This window comes from Otolemur garnettii, unplaced genomic scaffold (genome assembly GCF_000181295.1).
Source record: "Otolemur garnettii isolate 467f Iridium unplaced genomic scaffold, OtoGar3 scaffold00039, whole genome shotgun sequence".
Classification (NCBI taxonomy): Eukaryota; Metazoa; Chordata; class Mammalia; order Primates; family Galagidae; genus Otolemur; species Otolemur garnettii.
Window position 1 is genome coordinate 6,721,018 of NW_003852434.1, and position 18,622 is coordinate 6,739,639.

Here is an 18,622-nt window from a genome sequence, read left to right on the forward strand (position 1 = left end):
AAAAAAAAAAAAAAAAAAAAAAAGGGACTTTTAGGCTCAGCACCTATATCTCAGGGGCTAAGGCACCAGCCACATACACCAGAGCTGGTGGGTTCAAACCCAATCCGGGCCTGCCAAACAATGACAACTACAACAAAAAAATAGCCTGGCGTTGTTGCAGGTGCCTGTAGTCTCAGCTATTTGGGAGGCTGAGGCAAGAGAATTGCCTGAGCTCAAGAGTTTTTGAGGTTGCTGTGAGCTGTGATCCCACCGCACTCTACTGAGGGCGATGTAGTAAGTCTCTTGTCTCAAAAAAAAAAAAAAAAAGAAAAGAAAGGACTTTCAGCATTTGCTAGTTGGAAAATACTGATCAAAGAAATTATCTTAAATACATAATTACATTAATCTATAAAATAGAAATGACTTAGGAAATAGTACAGATTAAAACATATGTAGGCATGGTGTCTCATGCCTATAATCCCAGCAGTTTGGGGCTGAAGTGGGAGGATCACATGAGCTCAAGAGATAAAGACCAGCCTGAGCAAGAGTGCGACCCCACCTCTTCAAAAAATAGAAAAATTAGTGGGTCATGGTGGCTCACACCTGTAGTCCAAGCTGCTTGGGAGTCTGAGGTTGCAGTGAGGTATGATGACAATTCAAACCAGTGGAGAATGATATAAACTGCACTCCAGCCCAGGCAACAGAGCAAGACCCTGTCTCAAAAAAAAAAGCAAAACAGAACAACAACTGGTGGCTTTAATTATAGTATTTTACCAATCATTAATTTCCTGGTTTTAATAATGTTCAATGGTTAGTAAGATGTTATTGTGTGAGGGGAGGCTGCATGAGGGGTACATGGGAAGTCTGTTAGTTTTGTAACTTCTTGTGATTCTAAGATTATTTTTAAACTTGAAGAATTCTAAAAAATGTTGTTTATACTTCTGTTCAGTATACCAACTAATTAAAAATACTTTTTGTTTCTTAGAGGCAGATGTGTAATGTTAGTTCTTGATAGAGTTCTTAAGGACTAGATGCTATTTACATTATTCAATTATTTAGTAACTATTCATCAGGCATCTAAAGTAGGAGGGAGTGTAATGTTTTGGTTAAGGGAATGGGCTTTGGAGTTAGATCTGCTTCTGATTCAGGCTCTGCTACTTTTTAGCTGTGTGCCCTTGGGGAAGTTACTTCATCTCTTTGAGCTTCAGTTTTTCCATCTAAACTGGGCATTATTGATATCTATATCAGGGATAGTGATTTAAATAGCAACTCACACTAAGCATGGCACTATGTGACATACTGTTATTTATAATTTATGTAAATTAACTCAATCCTCACAACATTCTTATGAGAAAGGTAAGATTGTTTTTTTGAGACAGAGCCTCAAGCTGTCCCCCTGGGTAGAGTGCCATGGCATTACAGCTCACAGCAACCTCCAACTCCTGGGCTCAAGCGAGTCTCATGCCTCAGCCTCCCAAGTAGTTGGGACCACAGGCGCCCGCCACAACGCCCGGCTATTTTTTGGTTGCAGCTGTCATTGTTGTTTGGCGGGTCCTGGCTGGGGATTCGAACCCACCACCTTAGGTGTACGTGGCTGGTGCCTTAGCCGGTTGAGCTATAGGTGCCGAGCCAAGATTTTTACATATTCAGAAGTTTAGATATCTAAGCAAGGTCACACAACTAGAAATGGTGGGGTTTAGATTAAAACCCTGGCAATCTGGATTTTCTCTTTTGCGCTCTATAGAACTAGCTTGTTGCAGACCAACCCTCCCATCAGGAATAACTAAAAAGCAGAGTGAAATATATTTTAAAAATCTGTTTGAAGGCATTGGAGATCTACCAAGGGAGCCAGGACTTCAGAGGCCACCATCCTGGAGTAAAGGGAAGCCTAGAGAGGTCGGCCTGATGTTCATTGTGACACTTCTCCTTGGGGCAATGGCTGATTTGTAAGTTGTGGCTGAGAAACTGAGAAGGTGAGCAGAAAGTGACTGTGGAAAGTTGAGAGGCTAAGCAGATCTGGCACTCTTATGAGTGCTGTGGACAGAAATTGGAGTTCAGACCCTACCAAGAAGGAAGAACTCTGATAAATACTCAAGTTTTTCTAGATGGGGCCACTGAAGTGTTATGGAGGAAGACTGCATCAGAAGTAGACAAGGCCTCACAAAGATGGAAGCCCAGCTTCAAGTTCGTTCAGTTGTGATCGGTTCAGGATGCTCTGCCTCTGCTTTTAACTGCCTGCTAGAAGTCAGAGTGAATCCTCTCCAGGCAGATAGCATCATTCAGAGCCTCATATTGTCATCTTCATTTTTTATAAATAGTGTCTAGCATTTATTAAAAATTTTCAGACATTCCAGGAGCCAAAACCAAATTATTCAAAACCAAGAGATATTGATAATGGGTGAATCAGGCTCAGACTTTCAGAATAACTGAGATTAATATATTTAAGAATTTCATTAACAAGATGAACAATTTCAGCAGAAAGCTAGAAGCTATAAAAAGAAATCAGATGAGTATTTTTCAAACTGAAAGCTTTTAAGTAAGATTAATAATGGATTTATGGTAAATGGGTTTGTTAACAGATTAGACACACAAAAAGAAAAGACTAGTTATTTATTTTTTTTTTTTTTTTGAGACAGAGTCTCACTATGTTGCCCTTTGGTAGTGCCGTGGCGTCATAGCTCACAGCAACCTCAAACTTATGGGTTTAAGTGATTCTCTTGGCTCAACCTCCCGAGTAGCTGGGACTACAGGTGCCGGCCACAACACCTGGCTATTTTTTGTTGTTGTCATTGTTGTTTAGCAGGCCTGAGCCACGTTCAAACCCACCAGACCCAGTGTATGTGGCCGGCACCCTGACTGCTGAGCTATGGGCATTAAGTTTTTAGACAGAAGGAGAATGATCCCAGTGAAAGCATGGGATCATGGGTATGAGAAGCAAAGAAAAGGTAAATTTGTGGAAGAAGCTAAATGAATATCAAAGTTTAATTATATGTATAATTATATGTTTTGTGTGACACAGCATGAAGATGGGGCAAGAGTAAATGGTGTTGATGTACTACAGTTCTTTCATTGTCTGATTGTGTGTAAAGTATTGATTTATACTCCTGAATTGTATATTATGATCTTTAAGATAACCACTAAAAGAATAGGAACAAAATGTATAAGTAACAAGCTAATACAAGGGCTGACAATTAAGTTCGTGAACTCACCCTAAAAAAAGTGCTACTGTGTTTCCCTGAAAAGAAGACACTGTCTTATATTTATTTTTTTCTCAAGAAGACATACTAGGGCTTATTTTCAGGGGACGTCTTCCTCTCTGCGCCGAAATGCATGGTGTGGCTATGAGATATGCTGCATAGCCACACCCATCACTAGGTCTTATTATTGGGGTAGGGCTTATATTTAACAAATGGATAGAACTCCTGCTAGGGCTTATTTTCAGGAAAACATGGTACATACCTCATTTTTGAATATCACTATGGTCACTTTCTAAGTACTCCCTTTGGGAAGCTATGCCTACTCTACCCTTCAATGCAATTTTGGACCTCTTTTTTTTTTTTAGGGAGAGAGAGTTTTACTCTGTTGCCCTAGGTAGAGTCCTGTGGTGTCATAGCTCACAGCAACCTCAGACTTCTGGGTTCCAGCAATCCTCTTGCCTTAGCCTCCCAAGTAGCTGGGACTACAGGTGCTTGCCACAATGCCTGGTTAGTTTTTCTATTTTTAGTAGACACAGGGTCTTACTCTTGCTTAGGCTAGTCTCACTGGGATTACAGGCATCAGCCACAGTGCCCAGTCAATTTTGAACCTCCTTTTCTGGAATGACCATCAGAGTTGTCACTGTATTACCTTGATGTCCTGAATGTCATAAAAATATCTTCCTTTCAATATTTCCTTTATCTTCAGGTAAAGAAAAAAGTCGTTGAGGGCCAGATCAGGTGAGTAGGAAGGGTGTTCCAATACAGTTATTTGTTTACTGGATAAAAATTCCCTCTTAGACATTGCTAGTGTGCAGTGCTTTGTGAGCTGGTGCATTAATTGTGATGCAAGATCCATGAGTTGTTGGCCAAGATTTTCAGTGAAGATTTTCCTGTTTGTTTATCATTGTTTACTTATTCTGTTATGCTTCTTAGAGGCAGGTGACAATTTTGAAACATAATTTGACAAATTTTGGCAATATTGTCATTAGTTTTGCTCATTACTGGCTGCCCTGACCTCTCTTCATCAGTGACGCTTTCTCTGCCCTCAGAAAAACATTTAATCCATTTGTACACTGTCATTTTCTTCATAGCATTATACCCATAAGCTTAGACTAATATGTCCCTGATTTCATTTACACTCTTGCCAGATTTAGCAAGAAATTTATGAATGTTTGTTGCTCTAATCCAAGCTCTGATCACAACAGCACACAAAATCACACAACAACAGTAATGAACATCGTTCATCAGAGCACCTTAAAATTCATCAGAGCAATCTTAAAATTCAAATGGAGGGCGGCACTTGTGGCTCGGTGGGAAGGGCGCCAGCCCCATATACTGAGGGTGGCAGGTTCAAGCCCAGCCCTGGCCAAACTGCAACACATTGACAGGAACACAACTGAGACACTGATAAACTGAGGTTATAAAACCTTACTGAGTTTTTTGTATAGTGCTACCAATGTAAGTGCGTGGCGACATATTTGCAAACTTAATTGTCAGACTTTGTACTTGGGAAAATGAGTTAATAAGACACTTAACTAAAAAGAAGTCAAGAAATGAATGAAAAAGGAACAGAAGAGGATAGGTGATTTAAATAGGAAACAATACAATGATTGATTTAAAGCTACATGTTTAATTAGCTATGTTAAATGTAAACAGATATATACAGATGAAAAATATAGTTTTTTTTTTTTTTTTTTGCAGTTTTTGGCCGGGGCTGGGTTTGAACCCGCCACCTCTGGCATATGGGGCTGGTGCCCTACCCCATTGAGCCACAGGTGCCACCCAAAATAGAGTTCTTTTTTAAAAAAGGATCCAATTAGTACAGCTTGTAAGATTTGTAACTTGAGATTTAAGATATAGAAAAATCAAACAAAAAGAACTTTGATAAAAAAAATTAAAGAAGACACAAATAAATGGAAAGATATCCTGTGCTCATGGGTTAGAAGAATTAATAATGTTAAAATGTTTATACTACCCAAGCACTATACAGATTCAATGCAATCAAAGTCCCAATGACATTTTTCAAAGAAATAGAAAAAACAATCTTAAAATTCAAATGGAGGGTGGTACCTGTGGCTCAGTGGGTTGGGTGCCGGCCCCATATACCAAGTGTGGCAGGTTCAAGCCCAACCCTGGCCAAATTGCAACAAAGAAAAATAGCTGGGCGTTGTGGTAGGTGCCTGTAGTCCCAGCTACTCGGGAGGCTGAGGCAGGAGAATCACCATAAGCCCAGGAGTTGGAGGTTGCTGTGAGCTGTGTGATGCCACGACACTCTACCAAGGGTGATAAAGCGAGACTTTGTCTCTACCAAAAAAAAATTCAAATGGAACCACAAAAGACCCCAAATAGTCAAAACCATTTTGAGAAAGAAAAAGTTGGAGGCATCATAATTGCTGATTTAAAATTATATTACAAAACTATAGTAGTCAAAACAGTATAATATTGGCATAAAAACAGACACATAGACCAGTGGAACAGAACGGACACCCCAGAGATAAATCCAAACACAAATAAGGTCAACTAAATTTTGACAAGGACACCAAGAGGACACAATGGGGAAATAAGAGTCAGTTTAATAAATGGAGGGAAACCTGGATTTCCACATGCTGAAGAATTAAATTAGATCCTTACACCATAAACAAAAATGAATAAAAGACCTAAATGGAAGACTTGAAATTATGAAACTCTTAGAAGAGGACCTAGGAGGAAAGCTCCCAGATATTGGCGTTGGCAATGAATTTTTGGATACCACACCAAAAGCTCAGGCTACAAAAGCAAACAGAAAGAGATGGGATTGCGTCAAAGTGAAAAACTTCTGTATGGCAATTGAAATACAAAATGAATGGCCTAAGAATTGGGAAGAACTATTTTTAAACCATATATCTAATAAGAGATTAATACCTAAATTTATAAAGAATTCTTACAACTCAATAGCAGAGAAACAAATAACCTGGTTAAAAAATAGGCAAAGGGCCTGAATAGACATTTCTCCAAAGATAAGATAAAAGTGGCCAACAGACAAATGAAAAGGTGCTTAACATTATTAATCATCAGGGAAACACACATCAAAACTGCTATGAAATAACCTCATACCCATTAGGATGCTGTTATTAAAAAGTAAGAAGATAGCAAATACTGGCAAGAGTGTTGAGAAAAAGGATCCCTGGTACACTGTAGGTGAGAATGTAGGTTGGTACAGCCATTATGAAGAATCTATGGGGGTTTCTAAAGAAATTAAAAATAGAAATACCCAGTAAACCTCCTTCTGGGACTCAACCCAAAGAAAATGAAATTGACACCTTGTGAAGATCTCTGTCCTCTACCTTGTGAAGGTATTTGCTCTCTCATGTTTATTGCAGCATAATTCACAAGAGCCAAGATATGGAAACAACCTAACTGTCCACAGTGGGTGAACAGATAAACAATCTGTGATGAAATGTCATATATACAGGCTTGGCACCTGTAGCTCAGTGGCTAGGGCACCAGCCACAAACACCAGAGTGGGTGGGTTCGGAACTGGCCCAGCCTGCCAAACGACAATAATAACTACAAAAAAAAAAAGAGAAAAAGAAATGTTATATATACAATAGGATATTGTTCAGCCTTAAAAAGAAAATCTTGCCATTTGCTATAACATGAATGCACCTGGTGGCATTATGCTAAGTGATATAAGCCAGACCCAGAAAGAAAAATATTACACGATAACACTTACCTGTAGAATCTCAAAAAAAAATAGTTAAATATACAGAGAGAATAAAACAGTGATTATGGGGAAGGATTGGAGGCAGAAGAAGGGAGGAGATGTAGGTTGGAGGACATAAAGTAATGGATAAGTAAGATAAACAAGGATAGAGATTTCATATACAACACGAGGACTATAGGTAATAAAATGGTACTGTATTTGGCATTTTTGCTAAACGTGTAGATCTTGCCACAAAAAAGGGCAATTATAGAAGATGATGGATAGCTATGTTAATTTTCCTTATTATATTAATAGTAAACCTTTTACTATCAATGTGTATGTCATAACACCATATTGTATACCTTAAATAAACACAAAAAGTGTAATTTTTAAAAAAGAAACAGGAAGAGGTATGCTGAAATGGACAATGTCTTTAAAATGCCAAAATAAGAAAAATGTGCTTAAAGGTATAAACTTTAGTTATATAGACAGTTAAATGTTTATGGAATGGTGCTATTTCTTATCTTTATTTTCAATCTGCTCTTTCATGATCTCCTAATGGTAATATGTGAATTATTTTATGCTGAAGTAATTTCCATTGACTGCAGTTTCCAATACAAATGGCATTCTTTTTTCTTTCCCTTGGTCTTTTATGAAAATGTTCCAAGTTTTCAAAATTCCTATTTCAGAAGTAATTATCCACATAATGGATATAGGTTTCTTCTATCATATATCAGTTGTCTTTTAGCATAAGAGCTTTTACAGTCTAGGCAGGGGTGTAATTCTTTATTTATAAAAATAATACTATATAACTATTGGAGACTCGTTTGAACTTTGTCCAGCAGTGTGTTATGTGTTGGTTAAACATCAGCCAGTGACACGTGAGAAGACTAGTCTGTTCTGCGCTCCTGCAATGTTCCATCTTAGCTTTAGGGAAGTCCTCTTGCTTTCTTTCAGACTGAGGGAGAGGATTAGTGTTAATCCTCAATTTTAAATGATTAAATCATTTTAATTAATTAAAATTGTTATATTGACTCAGACCTGATTCACTCCAAATGAGTTCCCCAGACAAATAAAACTGGGGTACTTTGGGACTGAATTTGGCCTCCTGCCCATATGCTAGTAGGTATTTTTGTTCCTAGGGAATATTATAAGCTGTTTGTTTGTTTATTTTTTGAGACAGAGTCTCACTTTGTAGCCCTTGGTAGAGGGCCATGGCATCACAGTTCACAGCAACCTCAAACTCTTGGGCTTAAGCGATTCTCTTGCCTCAGCCTCCCAAGTAGCTGAGACTATAGGTGCCCAGCACAATGCCACCATACCCGGCCTATAAGCTGTTTAGAAATCACTGGACTTGACAGAGGTATAAGATGGGCTTTTCTTTTTAGTTTCTTCCTCCTGTAGATATGGGAATGTAAAATTTGTCATAGTTAATTTGTTGGGTAGCAATAACACCAACCATCTGTATCCTTTTTTCTCTGTATTGAATGTGGGACTTAATTCTGGGAGTTGTTGTTTTTTTTTTTTTTTTTGAGACAGAGTCTCACTGTGGCGTCACAGCTCACAGCAACCTCAGACTCTTGGGCTCGAGTCTCAGCCTTGCCTCAGCCTTCCAAGTAGCTGGGACTACAGGCGCCCACCACAATGCCCAGCTATTTTTTTGTTGCAATTGTCATCATTGTTGTTTAGCAGGCCCAGGGCGGGTTCAAACTTGCCAGCCCCCGTGTATATGGCCAGTGCCCTAACCACTGAGTTATGGATGCCAAGCCAATTCTGGAAGTTTTAAAATCACCCTTTTCTTGTAATATTTACCTGGTATTAAAAAACTGTGTAAGTTCGTATAAAGTAAGTAATGATTTCTTCATAGCAAGTCATATGATCGGGACCACCAAGGATGTTATCTACTAGAGAAGAAAGGTAGAACTCATTAATTTTGGTTTTATTCCTGTATTCATTACTGTTCTTTTCATTTCTCTTTGAACAGGTTGTTCCTTTCAACAGCTTTTGATGAAATACAGGAAAATATTTTATTACTTGAGAGATTGTCATAAATTACAAGGGGTTGGAAAGTTAAATCCCAGATTAATGATAGCCATATTGTATTGTTTAATAGGCAGTGAAGTCAACTGTGCAGACCATCACTGTTGGAGGAGTGAGCACATCACAGTTTAAAACAATCATTCCTCTGGCAACTGCTCCCAATGTCCAGCAGATTCAAGTGCCTGGAAGCAAGTTTCATTATGTTCGTCTTGTTACTGCCACAACAGCCAGTAGCTCAACTCAGCCAGTCAGTCAGAATCCCAGTACGAACACTCAGCCTCTTCAGCAAGGTTAGTAACCATTTTTTTTTAAGTAGTAATTAATTGTTTTAACATTATTCAAGAACATTGGTCCTTTTCTTGTTAAAGTCCTGATTAAGTGTGGCATTTCAGCTGAGAGTTTGAATCAGTGGCTGTTACAGGAGGCAAAGAAATAGAATCAGAGTTTTATATAACTATAGTATTCCTTCTGTTTGAAGTTGGTACACTGTGTACTGTTAGTATAATACCAGTAATAATAGCTCGTTCATTTGTTAGCCTTTTTGCTGCTTTAAAAACCTACCTTTTATACCAGTGTGACAGATTTAAAGGTAACCAAATTATTTGTTTTCTAAATTATTAATCTCCTTGATAGGGTTTGGGTTGGTCGAAATGACAAATAAATGAAAAGTAAGAACTTCATATAATTTTCAGCTTTTACTTATTTTGAATCTATAATTGCTAAAAATTAAACTGTTGTGTTTTGTTCACATATATTTTTTCTGGAGGGTGTTCCTATGTGTTGTCGCCTCTCTATTTTCTGTGTTTGTGTTTAACCCTCCTACTCCCTGGTACATATACACAGGCACGTATCTAACAATTTCTCCATACTTATCTACTTGAAAAAATTGAATGGCATGAAAGGATCATGGTATTTTGTAGGTTTAAGTTGTTCCTTAGAAGACTGCTTTATCTTCTGTCAAAAAGCAGTTGATAGGGTTCGGTGCCTGTGGCTCAAGCGGCTAAGGCGCCAGCCACATACACTGAAGGTGGCGGGTTCAAATCCCCAGCCCAGGCCCGCCAAACAACAATGATGGCTGCAACCAAAAAATGGCCGGGCGTTGTGGCGGGCGCCTGTGGTCCCAGCTACTTGGGAGGCGGAGGCAGGAGACTCGCTTGAGCCCAGGAGTTGGAGGTTGCTGTGAGCTGTGATGCCATGGCACTCTACCCAGGGGGACAGCTTGAGGCTCTGTCTCAAAAAAAAAAGCAGTTGATAGCAAACCTATGATGTATTGTTCATGGGAAGTAAATAGAAGAATTAAAGACCAGTTGGTTACTCTTCCTTTTTATGAAGAGATCAGAGGTTTAGATCTATTTATTGCTGATGGCTAGGTCACTGTAGAAGGAAAAAACTACTTCTTTTTCAAATTACTGAAAGGAGGAAATGGAGTGACCAGTATTCTGGTATGTTTTCATATCACTTTAGGCACATCCAGTAATTATATTTTCTAATTCCTCTGTAAACTGATTTTAGAAGAAAATCATTATCCTAATATTCTTAATAAGAAAACAAATGAAACTTGCATATCGTTGACTAAGGGAATCAAATTTTATATTTTCTCAGTACTTAAAGTTAGCAGGATACTGATAGAAATGCTCCAAGTCCAGTCTACTTAGGTTTCACAGTATAAGGCAGTTATTAGAGATATGGGTTGTAGTCCCTTTATTTGTGTTTCTGTGTGTATAGTATTCTGAGAATCCGTTTAATGGATTAATCCTAATGAATGTTAACATTAATTTACTCATTAGCAAGACTGAGTGTAAGGAAGAGGGAGCTGAGCACACAGGGGCGGAGGGAGGAAAGGGACCTTCCCAATGCAGAGTGGACTGGTGCCTTCTTTCTAGCTTTCTGTCTGTCTTCCTGCCTGTCTCTGCTTCTCCTTTCTTCTTTCTTTCCTGGCAGCCCCTCATCTCACTTCTGCTTCCTTGCTGCTTCCTTCTTTTGCTGTTTACCTTCACCTTGGCCTTTCCATTTTCCCCTCTAGCCTCCTTCACCTCACTGTCTCAGTATCCTCCTCCCACCCACACACTTCCCACCCAGGCAGTTCCCCTTTTATCCATTTATATTTTTCTCTTTTTGTCTTTCTCTCTTATACCATAAGAGATCTAGATATATATAATATAATTTCACAGGAATAATGAGTTAAATTTATAATTTTTATTAGAGATACACTAAATATTTGCTCTAGTTTATCAAATGTATTAATCTATCTTAAGGGCCTAATTTCTTTCTTTCTTTTTTTTTGAGACAGAGTCTCACTGTGTTGCCCTTGGTAGAGTGCTGTGGTGTCACAGTTCACAGCAACCTCAAACTCTTGGGCTTCAGCCATTCTCTTGCCTCAGCCTACCAAGTAGCTGGGACTATAGGTGCCCACTACAATGCCTGGCTATTTTTTGGTTGTAGTTGTCACTGTTGTTTAGCTGGCCTGGGCCGGGTTCGAACTGCCAGCCCTGCTGTATGTGGCCAGCGCCCCAACCACTGACCCACGGGCCTGAGCCCTAATTCCTTACGAGAGATATACTTAAATGCCAAGGGAAATTGGGCTCCTCTTGAACATTTTCTTCCAAAAGTGGTACAAGAACCAATGTTCTAAGGCTCCACCACGTTAATTAAGGTCTTAATGGTAGGCAGCATAGTAGAAGGACCCAGGGGAGTACCATAGTTAACCTTTTCAGAATATACCATCTTGGTAAGAGGAAATCAATTCAAGAAAGTAAAAAGCCTCAAACACTTGCAGGTATGGTTTCTGAAGTTTGGAAGGAGGCTATTCTAAAGGATTGTTCAGAGTTCCTTCTAAAGACTAAAAAATAAAAGAGTATGGCAGCATCTATGAGAACTGCAATAGTAGTTAGCACTGTGTGCTAAGGTAAGGAGGAAGAGAAACAGACCTGTGCCTTAGTTATATGCCATCCCTTTCCCTAGAGATTTTATGGTACTCTCTTCTAAGACCACTTCATTTTACATTTTCCTCATTCCCTAGACCTCAGTCAAAACTCAGCATGCAGATGCCAAACCTACGCAAACTTGAGTTCCTACACTTGGGTAGTTTCCGGGGTGGGGGTGGGGTTTACAAGTGTACACACATTTGTGCATGTCGGGGGAGAGGGAGGAGGGACATTTTTCCATTTATTGTGACTGAGGGAGATCACACCCCTTCCTTTTACTTCTCAGGACCACCAGGAAGTTCTTATATTCCACTGGTGGTTGGCTTCTGCTTTGTATGCTTCCGGAATGGGGGACCATCATCTCCGCTCCAAGGAGCAGGTGGTTGAGGGAGTCCACTCTCTATGTTCCAAGCATAAATTCAGGCTCACCTTTTAATTCCTTCTAATATTGCTCAGACCAGTCTACAATGGTTATCATATCTTTTCTAATGGTTGGGTATAAACGGGATAACTTTACGTTGGGTATCAGATTGGCTCCTTTATTTTGTGGTCATATACTCTTTTTTTTGTAACAACCTTGTTGGGACGTAATTCATATATACCATAAAATTCTCTGTTTTTTTGTTTTGTTTTGTTTTGAGACAGAATCTTAAGCTGTGCCCTGGGTAGAGTGCTGTGGCATCATAGCTCACAGCAACCTCAAACTCTTGGGCTCAAGCGATTCTCTTGCCACAGCCTCCCAAGTATCTGGGACTACAGGTGCCCGCCACAATGCCCAGGTATTTTTAGAGATGGGTGTTGCTCTGGCTCAGGCTGGTCTTGAACCTATGATCTCAGGCAATCCACTCCCCTTGGGCTCCCAGAGTGCTAGGATTACAGGTGTGAGCCACCTCGTCCGGCCCCATGAAGTATTTTCTTTTTCTTTCTTTCTTTCTTTCTTTCTTTTTTTTTTTTTGAGACAGAGTCACAAGCCATTGCCCTGGGTAGAGTGCCACGGTATTGTAGCTCACAGCAGCCTCCAACTCTTGGGCTCAATAGATCCTCTTTGCCTAACTTTTTCTATATTTGGTAGAGACAGGGTCTTGCTTTTGCTCAGGCTGGTCTCCAACCTGTGAGTTCAAGCAATCCCCCTGCCACAGCCTCCCAGAGTGTTAGGATTACAGGGATAAGCTACTGCTCCCAAGCCTTCGTGAAATATTTTCAATAAAATGTCTTGAACCTACAAATATTCTTTTATAAAGTAGATAGGCTGGGGTGGAGAACTTATGGCCTCAAGGTCACCTGTGGCCCTCCAGATGCCCAAGTAGGGCCTCTAAACTGAATCCAAACTTCACAGAACAAATCCCTTTATAGCTATTTTAGATATAAGTTCTCTGGTCGATGAGGTAAGTAATTTTGAAAGGTAGCTGTCCTGAATAAAGGTCGCTTAAAAAATAGGAAACAAATGGGATTCTTTAAGTTCTTTCCTGAGGATAACTTGGGAGAGCTGAGTACTCTTAGGTGTTTGAAATGCTAGTTTCTGTAAATAAATTGCTCATATTTGTTTTTTCCTTTTTTAAAAAGCAAAGCCAGTGGTTGTTAATACAACCCCAGTGCGGATGTCAGTTCCAATTGTCTCAGCTCAGGCTGTCAAACAAGTGAGTAACCATAACTTCTCAGCTTTTCCCAAATAGGCAATTTAATTAATTAATTTATTTATTTATTTTGAGACAGTCTCACTCTGTCACCTTGGGTAGAGTGCCGTAACATCATAGCTCACAGAAACCTCACACTCTTGGGCTCAAGTGATCCTCTTGCCTCAGCCTCCCAAGTAGCTAGGACTACAGGTGCCCGCCAGGACACCTGGGTAGTTTGGGGTTTTTTGTTTTGTTTTGTTTTGAGATAGAGTCTCATTACGTCATCCTTGGTAGAGTGCCATAGTGTTACACATCACAGCAACCTCAAACTCTTGGGCTTAAGTGATTCCCTCGCCTCAGCCTCCTAAGTAACTAGGACTATAGGCACCTGCCACAACACCCAGCTACATAAAAACATTGTAGTTGTCATTGTGGTTTGGCAGGCCTGGGTAGAGTTTGAACCCACCAGTCCTAGTGCGTGTGTCTGGCTCCCTAGCTGCTTGAGCAACAGGCACCGAGCCAACATCTGGCTAGTTTTTCTATTTTCAATAGAGACAGGGTCTTGCTTTTTGCTCAGTTTATCCTCCTGCCTCGGCCTCCCAGAGTGCTAGGATTACAAGTGAGAGCCACCTTGCCTAGCCAACAGTTTACTTTTTAAATTGAAAGTTCAGATTTAGGTACAAGAGATTTGTCTTGAATTGAGTAGCTATAAAATTTATTTTTGTGATCATTAATATTTGTCCTTTATTTTTAGGTTGTTCCCAAACCAATCAACCCAACTTCACAGATCGTAACTACTAGCCAGCCACAGCAACGGCTTATCATGCCTGCCACACCACTGCCGCAGATTCAGCCCAATCTCACCAACCTGCCACCAGGCACTGTCCTGGCGCCAGCCCCGGGAACGGGGAATGTGGGCTATGCAGTGCTTCCAGCTCAGTATGTTACTCAGGTATGTCAAAAAAATGAAGTCATTGACTTCCAGAAGTGGAAATTGTCTCTAATATGTGCAGTGGTATCACATTCTGAAATACTCAAAAACATCTAACGTAGTATTAAAACGGCTCTCTCCAGAATTTTGAAATATTATCAAAAACTTTTGAGTTTATTTCTGTGTATCTTTAGCATTTAGAAATATACAACACAAGGCAGATATGCAAGTCAGACAATTTGGAGCTGAGAGCAGCTTGGTGAGAGGGCAAGCCTATGGAAATACCAGAGAAAGTAAGTTGAAGTTAAAATCAGTATAGTCCAAATGAATTTAGAAAATAGTACAACGATAATAAAACTCTTCCTCACACATGAATATGATGCCACAGACTTATGCTTGGACAATAAACTGTGAAATCGAGTTCCAGGTGACAGATCTTTTGTAATCTGTCCACTCTCATCTGGTCTTTAGAATGAAAGCCATATACTATCCAGCTGGCTGGCTTGGGTTAGAACTGCTACTTCCACAGAGCAGATACATACAGAAGTTTCTTTTGTCATGTTACGATCAAACAGATTAGCCCTGTGTTCTAAGCTGTTGAATTTATCAACTTAGATATAATCTGAGAGGGAAACTAAAACTTACACACATACTTTAAATAAAATATACTTTGGGGTATGTTATATGGCTAATGATAAAAAAAATTGTGTTCATGGCTAGAGAGGGTGTCTCACACCTGTAATCCTAGCATACAGGGAGGCTAGGGCTCAATTGCTTGAGCTCAGGAGTTCGAGACCACCCTGAGCAAAAGCAAGACTCTGTTTCTAAAAATAGAAAAACTAGCTGGGTGTTGTGGTGGGCACCTCTAGTCTCAGCTACTCAGGACACTGAGGCAAGAGGATCTCTTGAGTTCAAGAGCTTGAGGTTGCTGTGAGCTATGATACCATGGCCCTCTCCCCAGGTCGATAAAGTAAGACTCTGCCTCAAAAAAATAAAAAATAAAAAAATTAGTGTTCAGTATTTTTATCATTAACATTTCTTACATTTAGAAATCAGCATAACATAGAAACTTTGTTTTTTTTTGAGATATTCAGGATATTCACTTAGAATTTCCTATAATTCCAACATACTACTTCTCTGGGAATTTCTTTATATTTATTTTATATAGTACGTAAAATGGTCACATTATTTTCACTTGTAGTATTGGTTTGGGTTTTTAAAAGAGCTCCATGAAGTAGCTGTTGGTATGAAATTCTCTGTTATGTTTTTCTTTTCTTTTTTTTTTTTTTTTTTAAGACAGAGCCTCAAGCTGTCCCCCTGGGCAGAGTACCGTGGCATTACAGCTCACAGCAACCTCCAACTCCTGGGCTCAAGCGAGTCTCCTGCCTCCGCCTCCCAAGTAGCTGGGACTACAGGCGCCCGCCACAACGCCCGGCTATTTTTTTTGGTTGCAGCCGTCATTGTTGTTTTTGGCGGGTCCGGGCTGGGGATTCGAACCCGCCACCTTAGGTGTACGTGGCTGGCGCCTTAGCCGGTTGAGCTATAGGCGCCGAGCCTATGTTTTTCTTGTTTTAGTATATGAATTTGTGTTTCTTACTGATCATCATATTTTAGAGTATTATCCATTTTTGCAAATATGATCTAAAATAACCTTTCCTTACATGTAGCTACAGCAGTCTTCATATGTGTCTATAGCAAGCAACTCTAACTTCACTGGAACATCTGGTATCCAGACCCAGGCAAGGCTTCCATTCAACGGGTGAGTATTTTGAAAATATGTAAATTAAGTTTGTTGGATCAGCTTAACTTAAATTATGTATTCCATTAAATATATATATTCCAAAATACAAAATACATTCTATTTAATTTTTTTCTCATTAAAACCATATGTGCATGCCTCTAAAGTACTTTTTATTTTGAAATATTTCAAATAGAAAAGTTACAGAAATAGTCAAAGAGCTCCCAAATATTTACTCAGATTCACCAATTTTGCCATATTTGCTTGTTAGTCTCTTTCCTTCTGAATGTTTTTTAAATGATGTTCACTGTTTTTAAATTGTTATGTTAGGTGTTCTTTTGTTGTTGTTTATCTACTGATTGTTGTCTTTGCAATCTCAGAGCAGCTCAGAAGCAGCACTTAATTAATTACCTGGAAACAGTCCACATGCACACATCCCTTTCTCCTCACTGCCTTTTACAGTTGAATCCCAAGAGTTTTGAGGAAATTTCAGCTTTGGTTTGCTTAGAAGGAAGAGTATTTATGGAGTGTTCTTTAGTAGCTATTGATAACTTTTTAAAAAAAATTATTTCATACTTTGGCTCTTTACCTTTCTTGTTACAACTTGTCTTTGAACTTAATATAAATAAAACAACAAAGCAAAATTTTATTAAGGATGGATACATTTGTTAAAGCTTTATTTTCAGAGGAATTTATAGGTTGGAGAGTTCTAATTTTAAATAGTTACTGCTGGCTTGGCGCCTGTGGCTCATGTGGCTAAGGCACCAGCTATATACACCTAAGGTGGCGGGTTCGAATCCAGCCCGGGCCCACCAAAACAACAATGATGGCTGCAACCAAAAAATAGCCAGGTGTTGTGGCGGGCACCTGTGGTCCCAGCTACTTGAGAGGCTGAGGAGGAAACTCGCTTGAGCCCAGGAGTTAGAGGTTGCTGTGAGCTGTGATGCCACAGCCCTCTACCTAGGGGGACAGCTTGAGGCTCTGTCTAAAAAAAAAAAAAAAATAGTTACTGCTAATTGATTAAAATATATATGTTTATTTTGTATCTGTACAGTATAATCCCATCAGAGTCTGCCAGTCGACCCAGAAAGCCCTGTAACTGTACAAAATCGCTATGTTTGAAATTGTAAGTGTTTTTGCTATTGTTTGCTCATTTGATATAAATAGAACTGCTCTTAAAGATAAAGGAAGTTAACTAAAAATTCTTAACAAACCTGGATCGGCGCCTGTAATTCAACCGACTAGGGCACCAGCCACATATACCATAGGTGGCAGGTTTGAATCTAGCCCCGGCCTACCAAACATCAGTGACAACTACAACCAAAAAATATCCAGGTGTTGTGGCAGGTGCCTGTAGTCCCAGTTACTTGGGAGGCTGAAGCAAGAGAATTGCTTAAGTCCAAGAGTTTGAGGTTGCTGTGAGCTGTTGATGCCACAGCACTCTACCGAGGATGACATGAAACTCTATCTCAAAAAAAAAAATTCTTAACAGACCAATTTCATAAGCCTAAGTAATGTAAATGAACATACAAGTGAATGCCTTTATATGGCAGTGTAAAAATATTCTTTCATTCATTCAGAAAGAAATAATTTTAGTCTTTACCATACATGAGTCCCTGGAGTAGGGGGTATGGACATATCAGCATGAGACAGATGTGGTTTCTGCCCTTAATAAGTTGGGTCTTACTTGCGACCCTTCTGTTTGGTCTCTTAAGTGAGATGATACTTGGAGAAGTTTTAAATGTCATCAGATGATTAATTTGCTTATTAGCTTTAAGTGAAAACATTTTACATGAAATAGTTAAATGAAAAACACTGGTCTTGGGCGGCGCCTATAGCTCAGTGGGTAGGGCACTGGCCACATACCTCCAGGTTGATGGGTTCAAACCTGGCCCAGGCAAGCTAAACAACAATGACAACTGCAACAACAACAACAACAAAAATAGCTGGGCGTTGGGCTACTTGGGAGGCTGAGGCAAGAGAATCACTTAAGCTCAAGAGTTTGAGGTTGGTGTGAGCTGTGACACCATGGCACTCTACCAGGGGGAACAAAGTGAGGCTCTGTCTCAAGAAAAAAAAAAAAAGGCTCGGTGCTTGTGGCTCAAGCGGCTAAGGTGCCAGCCATATACACCTGAGCTGGCCGGTTCGAATCCAGCCCAGGCCTGCCAAACAACAATGATGGCTGCAACCAAAAAAGAATGGCTGGGCATTGTGGCGGGTGCCTGTAGTCCCAGCTACTTGGGAGGCAGAGGCAGAAGAATGGCTTGAGCCCAGGAGTTGGAGGTGGCTGTGAGCTGTGATGCCAGGGTACTCTGCCGAGGGTAACAGCTTGAGGCTCTGTCTCAAAAAAAAAAAGAAAAAAGGAAAACATTGGATTTACTGGGGCTTAGAATCCACGGTTAGCTCAAGTGCATAGGTCCCACTGTTAGAATATAGTCAGTCTTTTTCCTTTTTCAGGACTTTTGAAATCACTTACTTTGGGCACTATGGCTCACACCTATAATCCTAGCACTCC

The 18,622-nt window shown here is 39.8% G+C and overlaps 1 protein-coding gene across 1 annotated transcript in view; it reads left to right on the forward strand.

Annotated features, from left to right (window-relative positions):
* Positions 1-18,622, forward strand: part of LIN54 (lin-54 DREAM MuvB core complex component) — an 81,181-nt gene that overhangs the window by 51,842 nt on the left and 10,717 nt on the right. Inside the window, exons 5-9 of the mRNA XM_003790111.3 lie at positions 8,972-9,188; positions 13,386-13,459; positions 14,193-14,390; positions 16,037-16,128; positions 17,162-17,233. Of these exons, the coding sequence (XP_003790159.1) occupies positions 8,972-9,188; positions 13,386-13,459; positions 14,193-14,390; positions 16,037-16,128; positions 17,162-17,233 (653 nt within the window). The remainder of the gene's footprint in view (positions 1-8,971; positions 9,189-13,385; positions 13,460-14,192; positions 14,391-16,036; positions 16,129-17,161; positions 17,234-18,622) is intronic.